The following is an 11820-nucleotide window of genomic DNA, read 5'->3' as shown; positions in this document are numbered from 1 at the left end:
CCCCCCCCCCCCCCATCCTTCTTCTTAACAGGCAGCAGCCAATAGGCCGAGGCCAGCTCCATGAAGTACAGCTGGTACAGGGGACGATGGACAAGCATTGGACCCTGAACAGGAGAATTCACACTCACCAGCAGAAACATCAAGTGGATTATGATTTAAATGATGTGAATTATGAATGAAGAACAGCACCACATCATCCAGACGGTCAAAATGGAAGACGCCTTCAGAATAAAGTGCACCACCTGCACCAGAGCACTAGTCCAGACCGAGTCAATATGCTGCTTGCAAGCACCGAAAATACATGACCCTCCTGGTGTCCTCGGGTCCAATTTGACCCCTTTAAAAAATGTCTATATCTGAAATATGAGTTTCTTTTTAACCAACTTATCACAAAACTGATTACCTTTCCATACAACGCTCTTTGCAAATACAATTGATCACTTTCATTCGTCCGATCTTAACTATTAGCAATAATTTCTGCTTTTTTAACTCAAATATTACATACAATTCTATATAAATGAGGGTTAATGACCGTGAATTCATAAAAAAAAAGTACTGTAGTACTAGTGGGAAAGTTGTGGTAGTAAGGTGGTGTTATTAAAAAACAAAAAAGTCTAAAAAGGGACGGAAATGTCAAATCTTTGTCTGTTTTTTAACCCCGGGAAGACAACACCAGGGTTAAAGTGCCCATATTATGGAAAAAAACACGCATACACACTTGAGAAAATTGATCAAAACAGCATGAATGGTTTACCCTCACTCAGTTGAGAATATTATTAGTAATAAAAGAGGGAAATGTTACGTAAAAAGTGGAGAAGGTCACATTCTTGCAGGTAATATGAGCTTTACACCTTTACGTCAACATCCTGCTACTGACAGCCTCCACCAGAGTTATTTTTGCACCTTTTACTACATTTTAACTACTTTTCTTATTCCATTTATTCTGTTCCCTAACAAACATATAAAAGCTGCACGAGCCGACCAATCCTGATGTTTTTAACCCTCGTGTTGTCTTCCCGTCACAATTGAAAATCAACACTGTTGTTGATGCTTTTTAATCAATGGTGTTAACTTTTTATGCTTTTTTTCAATGTTTGTCACTTTTTTTGACATTTTCAACACTACATAAAACACAGTTATAAAAAATAATAAACCTAATTTATAGGAAATTATACCTAATGTTTGAGTTAGAAAAGCAGAAATTAGAAATTATTGAGACTAAAATTAAAGGAATGGATGTTGATGATAATCACAGACTGGAATATGTCAACTTTTACTCAATACTATTTCAAAAACACTTCCATTTGTTTTATCAAATGCTATAAAATTGAGTATGACGCCCCAAAAATGAATGAAAGTAGAGATTTGTACTTGGCAAAGAGCGTTGGGTGGAATCAATCATGTTATTTTGGGGAGTTAAAAAGAACATTGATATAGGAAAACAAGTCAATTTGTCCAAAGGACAACATGAGGACAACATGAGGACAACATGAGGGTTAAATAGCAGCTCAGGAGGTGCTTTGAGATGCTTTCTAGCTAGATGTGTAAAATGTGTAGATGCATCCGTGTCTCCGATATGCATCCCTAATCTTTACTCCTCCCAAGTGGAACTATCAGTGAGCGATCAGTGGTAAAAGCCACTCGCTGAAATGATCCATCCGTCTGGTGCGGAGCTGTTGCAGCGTTTATCTGATCCCTGATCTGTATATATGATGGATTGACGCGGGTAAAAGCCTGTGAAGACGATAACATCTTTGTCTTGCTTACAGTCCCAAAAATGTAAGCCACCCATGTGTTGATGTTGGTTTATGGAAGCAAATTAGCTGACTGAAAAAACTGTTATGGTTGTAACTAAACTGGGTATACACTGTGACTTCGATACCGCTTCCAGTTTTATAAGATCCATTTTATCCAAAACAAAATTACCACAAAATCTTGTTATTTATGTTTCAGCTCCTACTACTTGAGCCTCGTCTCGCGTAACGTAGAGTTTTTCCTGCATGCCTCTAGGACTCTAACATTAGACAGCCAATCAGCAGCAGTATTAGACCTTAGTAGAAGCATGCTGCATGCTCATTGGCTCACTGACACTGATGACATGTCCTCCTTTGAAATTTGGTAGTGAATAAAGAGGCTTTTTATTTGATACTTGATACTAAGGAGGCATTTGGTCGGTGCCTTGTTCTTCTTCTGGATTCTTCTCTTTGTCTCTTACCAAAGAAGTGCATCACCCCCACCCTCTAGACCTGGAGTAGGACCCCCTTTAATTTGCATGTGGCCTAGGAGGGACCACAATCCAATTTGTGATTAGGTCAGTGTAAACGCATATCTGTAATAAAGTAATAAGTTTCTTATTTTGCATGAGATTTTATCTGGATACAAGACACTTGAAAGGACAAGTGTAAATGGGGCCTTAGCTTCGCTGGGCCCCTGCACGTATAATTACAACATCTAGGAACTGCAACACCTTTGACGAAGATGCATAATTAAGCTCTTAGCTGATAGTCAACCCCACCCACCTGCTACTCCAGGTGCAGTAAACTGAGCAGACTACTGAATCCTGGTCACTTCAGGTCCAGAGCTGCACCACAATAAACCCTACCATGATGCTAGCTGCTGAAGGCCTCTAAGAATACCTTCAACCATAACTAAAGATATCTCACACACACACACACACACACACACACACACACCTGTCAACAACTGAATACATCTGTGATTGACAGGTCTCTTTTGGTGAGTTTCTGTGGTCTGTGGCCATCCCAGCCACATTGTTACCATGGGGATGCAGCCAGCTAGAGGCCACATGACACGATAAGAGAGAGACAAAAAGGAGGGAGACGGACATGGCCAATGCACACACGAGGGACAATGCAAACACAGATAAACACACACTCTGTGTGTGTGTGTGTGTGTGTGTGTGTGTGTGTGTATGTGTGTGTGTTGCAGATGTGGCTGAGGCCAGCAAATCTGTTAACCAGGCCTCCACTGCGGTGCTGCTGCTGCTGAAAACAGGTCCACGCCAGGCCGACCATGACCTTTAGTCAAAGTCAAACACCAGGCCAGTGTCAGTAGTATCTCAGCTGCACACGCTGGCTCTTCATTGAGCATTTTGGTCCAGTGCCGCTGTACAAAAAGAGCAGAAGTCCCCTAATCTGCAGCACAATATGGCTCACTTTATGTCTTAGCATGTTCAATAAAGAGGAATATTTGCAGCTAACAAAGGTGGGATAGGAGAGAAGCAATATGAGGTTATGATGCAAAAATTCAAAAAAAAATTGATGGTTCCAGCTCCTCAAATGTGAAGATTTACTGCTTTTTCTTGTCCATACCTTTTGGTAATCGGAACATATTTGTGCTTTGTAACGTTGGTCGGACAAAAACAAAACATTCAAGATCTCGTTTAAAGCTCTACGAAATAATATCTCACAATTTTTCTGTATTTTTAAGGACTAATTTGATGCCACGGCTTCCATCAGCTAGGCAAGAAAGAAAAAGCACACACTTTCAGCGGTAAAACACCAAATCGGTTTCAAAAAGCTGGGAGGAGGCGGAGAAGATATTTAGGGCACATACAGGTAAAGCTCCAGCTCCACTTTCCATGTTTTTATAATTTAATTTATTTTTTATTGATCCCCTATGGATCATGGGGGAATTACAATGTACACACTGTTATTACACACAGGCCTGAAATACACACACATCCTCAGGTCCTATACATGCTCTAATGGAGCGATGTCAGAGTGGGGGGGGCTGCCAGTGCCCTGAGCGGTTGAGGGGGGTTTGGTGCCTTGCTCAAGAGCACCTAGCAGTGCTCAGGAGGTGAACAGGCACTGGTCCAGCTGCCAGTCCACACAGAGTTAGCCTGGCGACCCTCCGGTTCCCAGCCCAACTCCCTATGGACTGAGCTACCCCCAAAGATGATAATCTAGCGACAATGTCAATAAAGCAAACCAAGAACAAAATATAAATCAACATTACATATCTGGACTTGGCCAGGGTTGCTGCACCAAAATACAGTCTCCTAATATTTAAACAATAACATCTGTGCCACCGTTACTCTGGAATCTGGAAATAGCGGGTAAAATAAAACAAAACCTGGTCCCGCATCACTGTGAAAACAACCCAGACTTTCTGCCCAGAGCACAGGAAACCCTCTATCTCCACACAACACACACCTTCCTGTCTGCTTCCTGCTTCCTATGCAACAGGGAAAGGGAGGGATTGGCCGCTGATGTCACGGCGATCATGCTTACGTGGTGCATTCAAATCCCAAAGGAAAGAAGGTGGATACGAGCTTCCTGCTAGTAAATGCCTTTCACCTCAAATGCAGCAAGTCAGGGTTTTGAGATAAGTACTGTTTAGACACATTTTTATTTATTTTGTGCAGAAGTTTACTGCTGTGATTCTGGGACATGACATAGTGCGGTATGAAGACAAATGACGGCTTTCATTGTCTGCTATCCTACAGTTTTTTTTATTACAATACAGTACTACTGCTGCACCACTTGGCATGTTTTTCAATTAAGCTGTGAAGAAACGATTCACCAGATATGTGACTGCACTCTTACTCTTAACCTGTAGACTTTAGTCCTCTTCAAATGTTACATACGCCCGTTTCTCAGTCTTTCAACCTTCCTGGGCCACAGTAAAGATGCTAAACTGGATATATACTATATAGTCCTCCCATGCAGCCATGCATAGTGGAGCTGAGGAATATACTGAGAGACATATTAGGACATAAGGCTGATTTAACCACACATTTTTTCACCTTATTGCATTCTGCTGCTAAAAACTACGTCCTTTAAAAGCAGCATTGCTGAACAGTTCTCAAATTTAGCCTTTTCTAGTGTATGAATAGTCCATTAAACTGTTTGCTAATGTATGTGTGATCTTAGTCCACGCTTATTCAGCCTGTTGTAAGGGACAGTCTGGTGCACAGAGGTTACGTGAGCTGTTAAGATTTACAATTTACAGTGGACACATCCGAGCTTGTACACGCCAAAGTGACGTAAAAATGACGTCAATCTCGGGGGAACGTCAGGATTTTGAGTGCTGGTCCAGAGGATGTGCACCACTCTTCTTCTTTTTTTTCCAGAGGCGCACAACAAAGCGGAAACAGGAAGTCTGAAGGAGCTCGAGGGTAACCGGATGCCAGGACTCTCAGAGCGAATGCAGGTCTCTCTGGTAAACTCACTAGGTTAAGATGACTTCTTCTATGGTGAATAAAAGGCTGTGCCATGGTGTGGCAGTGGCAAAAGCAACTAGCATGTAGGACTAATTTCAACAAGCAGAAAAACCAGACCAATTGACAAAAAGAGAAACCAGCACATGTCCCACTATCAAAAGCTGTAACTCTTTAAATCAGCAACATAAGGTTCAGGACCGGACATTACATTTAAATACAATATGTTAGAGTCTGTTCAGCTGAGCAGACATGATAAAAAGAAAATATCTGTCATACTGTGTTCATCATGTTTTGTCTTCCGAGCATGGAAGTTTAACTGTGGCCAACTGGAAGTAAAACTACGTAACAGGGCGTGATATTTGGCTTTAAATCCCAGCTCTGCTACAACCTAAATGCTCCATAAAGTCTATTTAAGACCTGTCTAGGTCGTCAATGTACAGCCTGACATGCAATCAAGCCACATTAGCAACAAGGTTTATAATTTCATGTATAACAACATGTGGCATTCAACTGATTTTGACAGTTCAACAAGGCCTCGTTTCCTGCCAGAATCAATTGTGAACTGGACAGACAAAAAAAACTGTAAGAAACCATAAGCCTCTCTTGAGTGAGTCAAAACAAAAGTGAAAAAAATCCTTAGTTCAGTACTCGTGCAGGACTAGCGCGGGAGCTTTAAAACTGCCCCACCTGCATAATGTTGTGCCGTTCGACGATTGTGACTCTTGCCTAAACTCAAAACCATTTCCTGATACAAGATACAGACAGATCAGCACTTCTCCAAGGCAAATACACTGATACACAGGTCTAGTTCCCTCATCATTTAGCCTAACTACAACTCAAAAAATGCCCCGGCCATGGAAAATGTCATCCATAACATCAACACAATACATCAGATCTGCCTGATTAACAACACTGTTACATGCAATTAGTGGCTTAAATAGTACAACCTGCTAATTACAAAACTGTCACAGGCACCTCTTTGTGGCTAATTGTCTCCCTGGATACACGCTGCCTCAGTGCAGTGCACAGGGAGTGAATGCTGAAAGAACTTTGTATTGAGATGAATCATCTACTCTATCATTTACTTGCATTCAGGGTTTGATATTTACTTTTTCGTCAAGCGGCAAAATGGCTAGTGAATTTTTAAATGTAACCAGCCACGCCATAACCATGGGTTTTCTTTTGGCTGGTGAGTAAAGCAAATCCACCAGCCACTTGCACATTTTACCAACATTCGGCTGGTAGATGGTGCTGGTTTTGAACCCTGCTTGCATTGTATACAAAGTCTGCATGTCACGTGTGTCGGCGTGTACTGTCAATGTTTTACATACGTGTCCCCCAACACTTTTGTTTATAGCTTGTTCAGGCTGGCGCTGCTGATGTACCGGAGCTTGTGTAGCACAAACAAGCTGACATGTGGAGTTGGATATCAAGATCTGGCTCCAGAGTTGTGAAATCCTAGACTTCCTTCAGAAAGTTGTTTTATCAATACTGCGCTCTATATACCAAGTTATATTTAGGACCATCTTGGCGACAACTTTTCCCTTATGCACAGCTTTTCAAGCACAAGGAAGTGCTGGATATGAGTTGTCAACTGTCTAACTTTTAATACACATGAAACCTTGTGTTTTGGAGAGGAGTCCTCCTGATGCTGCAGACAGGCTGTGCTCACAATCCTAAAAAACAACACAGCGGTTCTCTTCAAGCGGGACTGAGAGCGTCTTTTCTGTAAATAGCAATTGGTTGATAAGGACTAAACCAGAAACTGCATTTGCAGTGTGAAACATAGTCAATTAATAATATGTTTTTAACCAGAACGCGGCGCATCCCCACCACAAACAAAACATAAAAGGATTTAAAATCACCAAATCTCGGTCTAATAATCTTATGTTTACATACTTATATACATACATACATATTTCAAGCCTATTGTTTATTGAATTTTGCAAAAATAAGCCCCGTGTCTCTGCCCATGGTGAGTCCACACGTGACACGAATACCTGTTATGTTATAATGAGCCACACCATAAGCCCCACAGCGGGACCTTTTGAGTTTGGGTTGGAAGATTAAAAAGTTTGAGAACCCTTGCTCCAGACTAATCAGCCATTCGTGGTTAATCTAATCACACAAATGATCTCACCGCTCTCTGTGCCTCTGAAATTCAGAATTTAAAACACTGTCTATCAGATGTGTGTGTGGTAAATGTAAAAATCAGTCAATCACAGGTCGTACTGCAACATATTTATACAAATGCAGCATATTTCACGTACAGCTAAGTTTAGAAGCAGTCTAGACACTTGCAGCTCAGGGGCTCTGCCAGCTGACATATGGGTGGGTAGGGTGTGGCGTGACAAGGACAGCCATGCATCTGCTCACATTTAATCATGTTCTACAGGACTCAACTCTGAGCAGTCTTCAGTAGTAACACTGAAGCAATGCTCCTCGTACAGTAAGAGAGTCACTGCCAAGTGAACTTCTGGACGGGGTTAATCATTCCTCACAGAATGGCGGGGTTGTGTGTGTGCGGTACACAACCCCGGCCAACGGCTCGCCAGCTACAATCCTGACAAAGTAATCGGCTCAAGGAGAGAGGAGAGGGGATCCTGTGGCCCCCTTCCACCCTTATCTAAGGAGAGGTGGGGGTGTGGGGGCTGCCCGCCTAAAACACTGCAGCTGATGCAACCCCAGTAGCTATAAATTAAAACTACTCAGCCATGAGATGCACCAGTTAAAGAGTAAGAATAATGGTTATTGACTAACTCCTTAAAGACAAGAACATCACCAAGCCCGGGCTGTTCTGTGGTAGCTAACTAGCTAAAGCCCACAGAGAGGAGTTTCCTACCCTGTCATGATAGTAAATAACCACAACCTGAGTCCAGACGGGATTTAATTACAGCACTGCTGTTGCAGGGTCAAATTATTGCTGGTCAAACAAGCAGCTCGCCTCAAGCTAGCTAGCTGTAAGGACAATGCAGGGCGACATGACATGGTCTGTAAGTTGCACGGGAGACTGTGTTCTGGGCTTGTGGTAACCGTGCTTTGTGTGCCCTACCTGGTGCAAGCATTTACGCCTAGCTTGTTGCTAATACTTTAAGCTTTTATCTATTTGCTCTGCGTATCAAACCTTACCGTGTTGACTGGGTTTGTCAGCCATTGCAGGCACTGCTGCACGCCCGCCCCACGACCAATACACACAGCTCACATTGGGATAGCTGGATATATAACAATTGTGTTTTCTCATTTAAATCGCAATGCTATTTACACACACACACACACACACACACACACACACACACACACACACACCCATTACACTTTACTTGTTCTTGTATTTAACACAATGGCAGGGTTCGTGTTTGCTCCACAGGTAATGTGCTTGCTAACCAGCTAGCTAGCCCCGATTCGTGCCTTCTTGTATGTGATATTCCACACCAAACTCCATTCAAAATCTGGCAATTCAGTGTTTCCTCTCCCATTGCACACGTACACATATCCGTCAATACACCTGAAGATATTCAACAAATCATTAGTAATTCACTTAAAATTCGGCATACGTATTATGCACAAAACACAAAGTGCTTCTGTAAACTGTCAACTTTGAGTTGATTAGTCCTAGCTGCTATAACGTTACCTACTCGCTAACTTTCAGATACACAGCGGTGGGCGGTAGCTAGCTAGTAATGTTAGCTAGCTTACACTACGCTAATATGAAAGGTTTTAAAAAGGGATTTTTACCTAAACACGGTAACGTTACTGATCTTTAGACACATATTTTGCCTATTAAGTCGCCAGGAAAGCCCACATATGTATTTAATGTCAAAGGACTCGTGCTGTATAATGTGTCCAAATGACGAATGAGTAAATCGTCAGATTTTTCAATAGAGTTTGGCGTTCATTCTCTCTTCCCAGTGAGTAAACCACGCTGCCCACAACAGCTTGTCTTTCAAAGATATCAAGCCAAGTGTGAGCAGTGGAGGCTCTAAGGTCTCCCAGTTACCCAGGAGAGGGCCTGCGGGACCGCGGCCTCTCCTGCTACTCCGAGGGGGGGGTCTCCTACCTCCGTGGGCCGGCTGATCTCGAACAGGTCGAGCCGGTTGGCGTTCCAGTGGTTGATGATGTCGGCCAGTTTCCTCCTCTCCTCCTCCCTGCTCCCCGACATGGTGGACAGCCTTTCTGACCCTCCCTGTCCGTGTGAACCGTGGAATAAGACCTCCCGTAACGTTAGTCCACGGTGGGAGAAACCGCCGCGACAGAAACCCCCCAAAAAAGGTTCGGGTCTCCCGTTTTTCCGCCGGTACTTCGTGTGGTCTGTCTCGGAGCTCACCGACCGACCTGCTGTCTGATCGGTTTCTGCTTCGCGTTCTCGGTGCGCCTCTGCGCGCTCCCGAGTCACTCTGGCTGTGTGCGTGCGTGCACGCGCAAAAATGTTAACTGTTTGAGGTCCAATTAATGTGATTTATGACGCTGCTTTCCTCAATGCACTCCCGTATGAAGGGTTAATTTTAAGTACTTCGTGTAGTAAGTAGGATTACGTAATTATATGTTAATTAAGGCCCGCTCTTTGTTTTTATTTTAAGCTTCTAACCGATTTGCTTTAGTAATTTGACCACATTAAGGTAATTTCTGAGATAAATCCCACAACTTGTCCATTTGTTTATTTATTTCCGTTTATTGTATGTACATTAACAAAAAGATACGCGTACATAAACACATACAAACACACTTTCACCAACATTTACTAATGCTTATAATATAACATAAGCTTCAAATCTACTGAAAAACAATTGCATTAAATAAAAATAATAAGGCATAGAAAGACTACAACAAAATAAAGTTAACATTGAAACGCTGTAATTGGGAAGTTACCTATTCTACATGATAATATAAGATTGTATTTTAAAAGGTTGACAAACAGCCTACTGTACATATAACACTCTTTTCAAAGAATTCTGCTGTTTTTTATGATTTATCATATCCTAATGCTTAGAAGTTATACATGTCCATGGTGGTTGTTAGACTCAGAATTATCATTTTGGAAGTAATACAGCACATTCCATTAATAACTTGCCTATTCATGGATTAATATAGAACCACAGCAGTGTAATTGTGTGTCTGAGACCATTTTGCTGCACACTTGTACAATTTAAAGTTCATTTAAATGAGTTAAGCAGTTGTTTATGACTAAAACATGACCACTGCAGTTGTTGAAATCGAAAATGTAACTTTTCTTAGTTTTCTATCAGACGTGTTTCTCTCCCAAACGGAGGGAGGGAAGCGTTCTTTGTGTTTTCTTTTGTCATATTGTCTCCTACTTCAGTCTTAGCCAGCAGGTGGTGAATGCCACACAGCACTGCCAAGTGCCTCACACACACACACACACACACACACACACACACACACACACAAACACACACACACACAGGATCCTGTCAGTACACAAGTCTATCTATCCATCTCCCTCACACAACCACATTGCTTCATAATCATAAGTCTTTTCCCCTAAAATCTTTATTATCTTTCTCAAGAATTAAATTATTGGTGGTACATGAGAAAGATTCTCACCTGTTGTTTATAAAAACTAAATTTACAGGAATTATTGTTGACCTTATAAGGCAGCATTTTTTCCTAACCTCAGCACAAGCACACCCAAACACACACATCCTAACTATATATAGAGATGAGCCATTGTCTACAGTCCTATCTAACTGATAACCTGTGTCACTGCAGGGTTTCTGTAAACACAATAACATAATCAGCAAATGCTGTTTCCTGTGTGTGTGTGTGTGTGTGTGTGTGTGTGTGTGTGTGTGTGTGTGTTCCCTCTATGCAAGCACCAGCCCTTTACTGTCACACAACTGTCAGTGACTCTGACCAGTCACCAAATTATCAGGCAGATACGTGTGAAATGTTGGAATCCAGCGGTGATGGCATCTACAGGAATAGCTGCGCTGCGGTTGGTCGGTTAGTCACGTCGGCCCCCCCACGCCCCCCTGCTCCCCCGGACGGGGGGGAACAGTAGCTCTGGCTTCTTATAAACACATTCGTCACTGTGACCACATTTGTGGGTGTTGGTGGTGTGTAATGGCTCAGTGCTGCGCTGACATCATGTCTGAGTAATGAATGAAAAATGAGCTTTTATCAGAGCGGCTGATCTAATTTTACACAGTGGGATAAAGACACAGGTCAACAACAACAACAACAACAACAACAACAACACACAAACTGAAATAAAGCCTACTTCACCTCATAGCACACATTTGTTGCAGATTGTCATGTCTTCAAATAAAAAACTGGAGAATGAAATTGGTTTTTGAGAAGCAGTGTTGGAAAATAACAATGTACATCTATGTACTTTACTTACTACTTTATATCCGTATCACTACATTTTAGAGGTAAATACATACATTTGACTACACATGACGTACTGTATCTGGAGAGGAAGTTACTTTAATTCAGATTGAGATCCCCCCCCCCCCAAATGTTTTGGCATGTTTCCCCTTAGAAAAAGCAATGTTTAGTTTTCAGATGTTAATGTTAGCAGCTTCACCAAAGAGTGTTTTCGCCTCTAAACTTCTCAGATGGTTTCATTTAAATAACTGATCAAGGCCCAAAGAGGCCAGACTATGTGATGT

General features: G+C 42.1%; 1 protein-coding gene and 1 long non-coding RNA gene across 2 annotated transcripts in view; both read right to left on the bottom strand.

The window, feature by feature from the left end:
* LOC117961215 overlaps positions 1-7626 on the bottom strand; it is a 15115-nt gene extending 7489 nt beyond the window's left edge. The window contains exons 1-2 of the long non-coding RNA XR_004660349.1: positions 7617-7626; positions 7054-7058 (exon numbers count right to left, since the gene is read on the bottom strand). This is a non-coding gene — a long non-coding RNA (uncharacterized LOC117961215). The remainder of the gene's footprint in view (positions 1-7053; positions 7059-7616) is intronic.
* afdna (afadin, adherens junction formation factor a) overlaps positions 1-9566 on the bottom strand; it is a 95983-nt gene extending 86417 nt beyond the window's left edge. Inside the window, exon 1 of the mRNA XM_034900758.1 lies at positions 9246-9566. Coding sequence (XP_034756649.1) covers positions 9246-9347 — 102 coding nt within the window. The 5' untranslated portion in view covers positions 9348-9566. The remainder of the gene's footprint in view (positions 1-9245) is intronic.
* Positions 9567-11820: the final 2254 nt, after the last annotated feature.

This window comes from Etheostoma cragini, chromosome 18 (genome assembly GCF_013103735.1).
Source record: "Etheostoma cragini isolate CJK2018 chromosome 18, CSU_Ecrag_1.0, whole genome shotgun sequence".
Classification (NCBI taxonomy): Eukaryota; Metazoa; Chordata; class Actinopteri; order Perciformes; family Percidae; genus Etheostoma; species Etheostoma cragini.
This window is presented reverse-complemented; position numbering and strand designations above follow the sequence as displayed.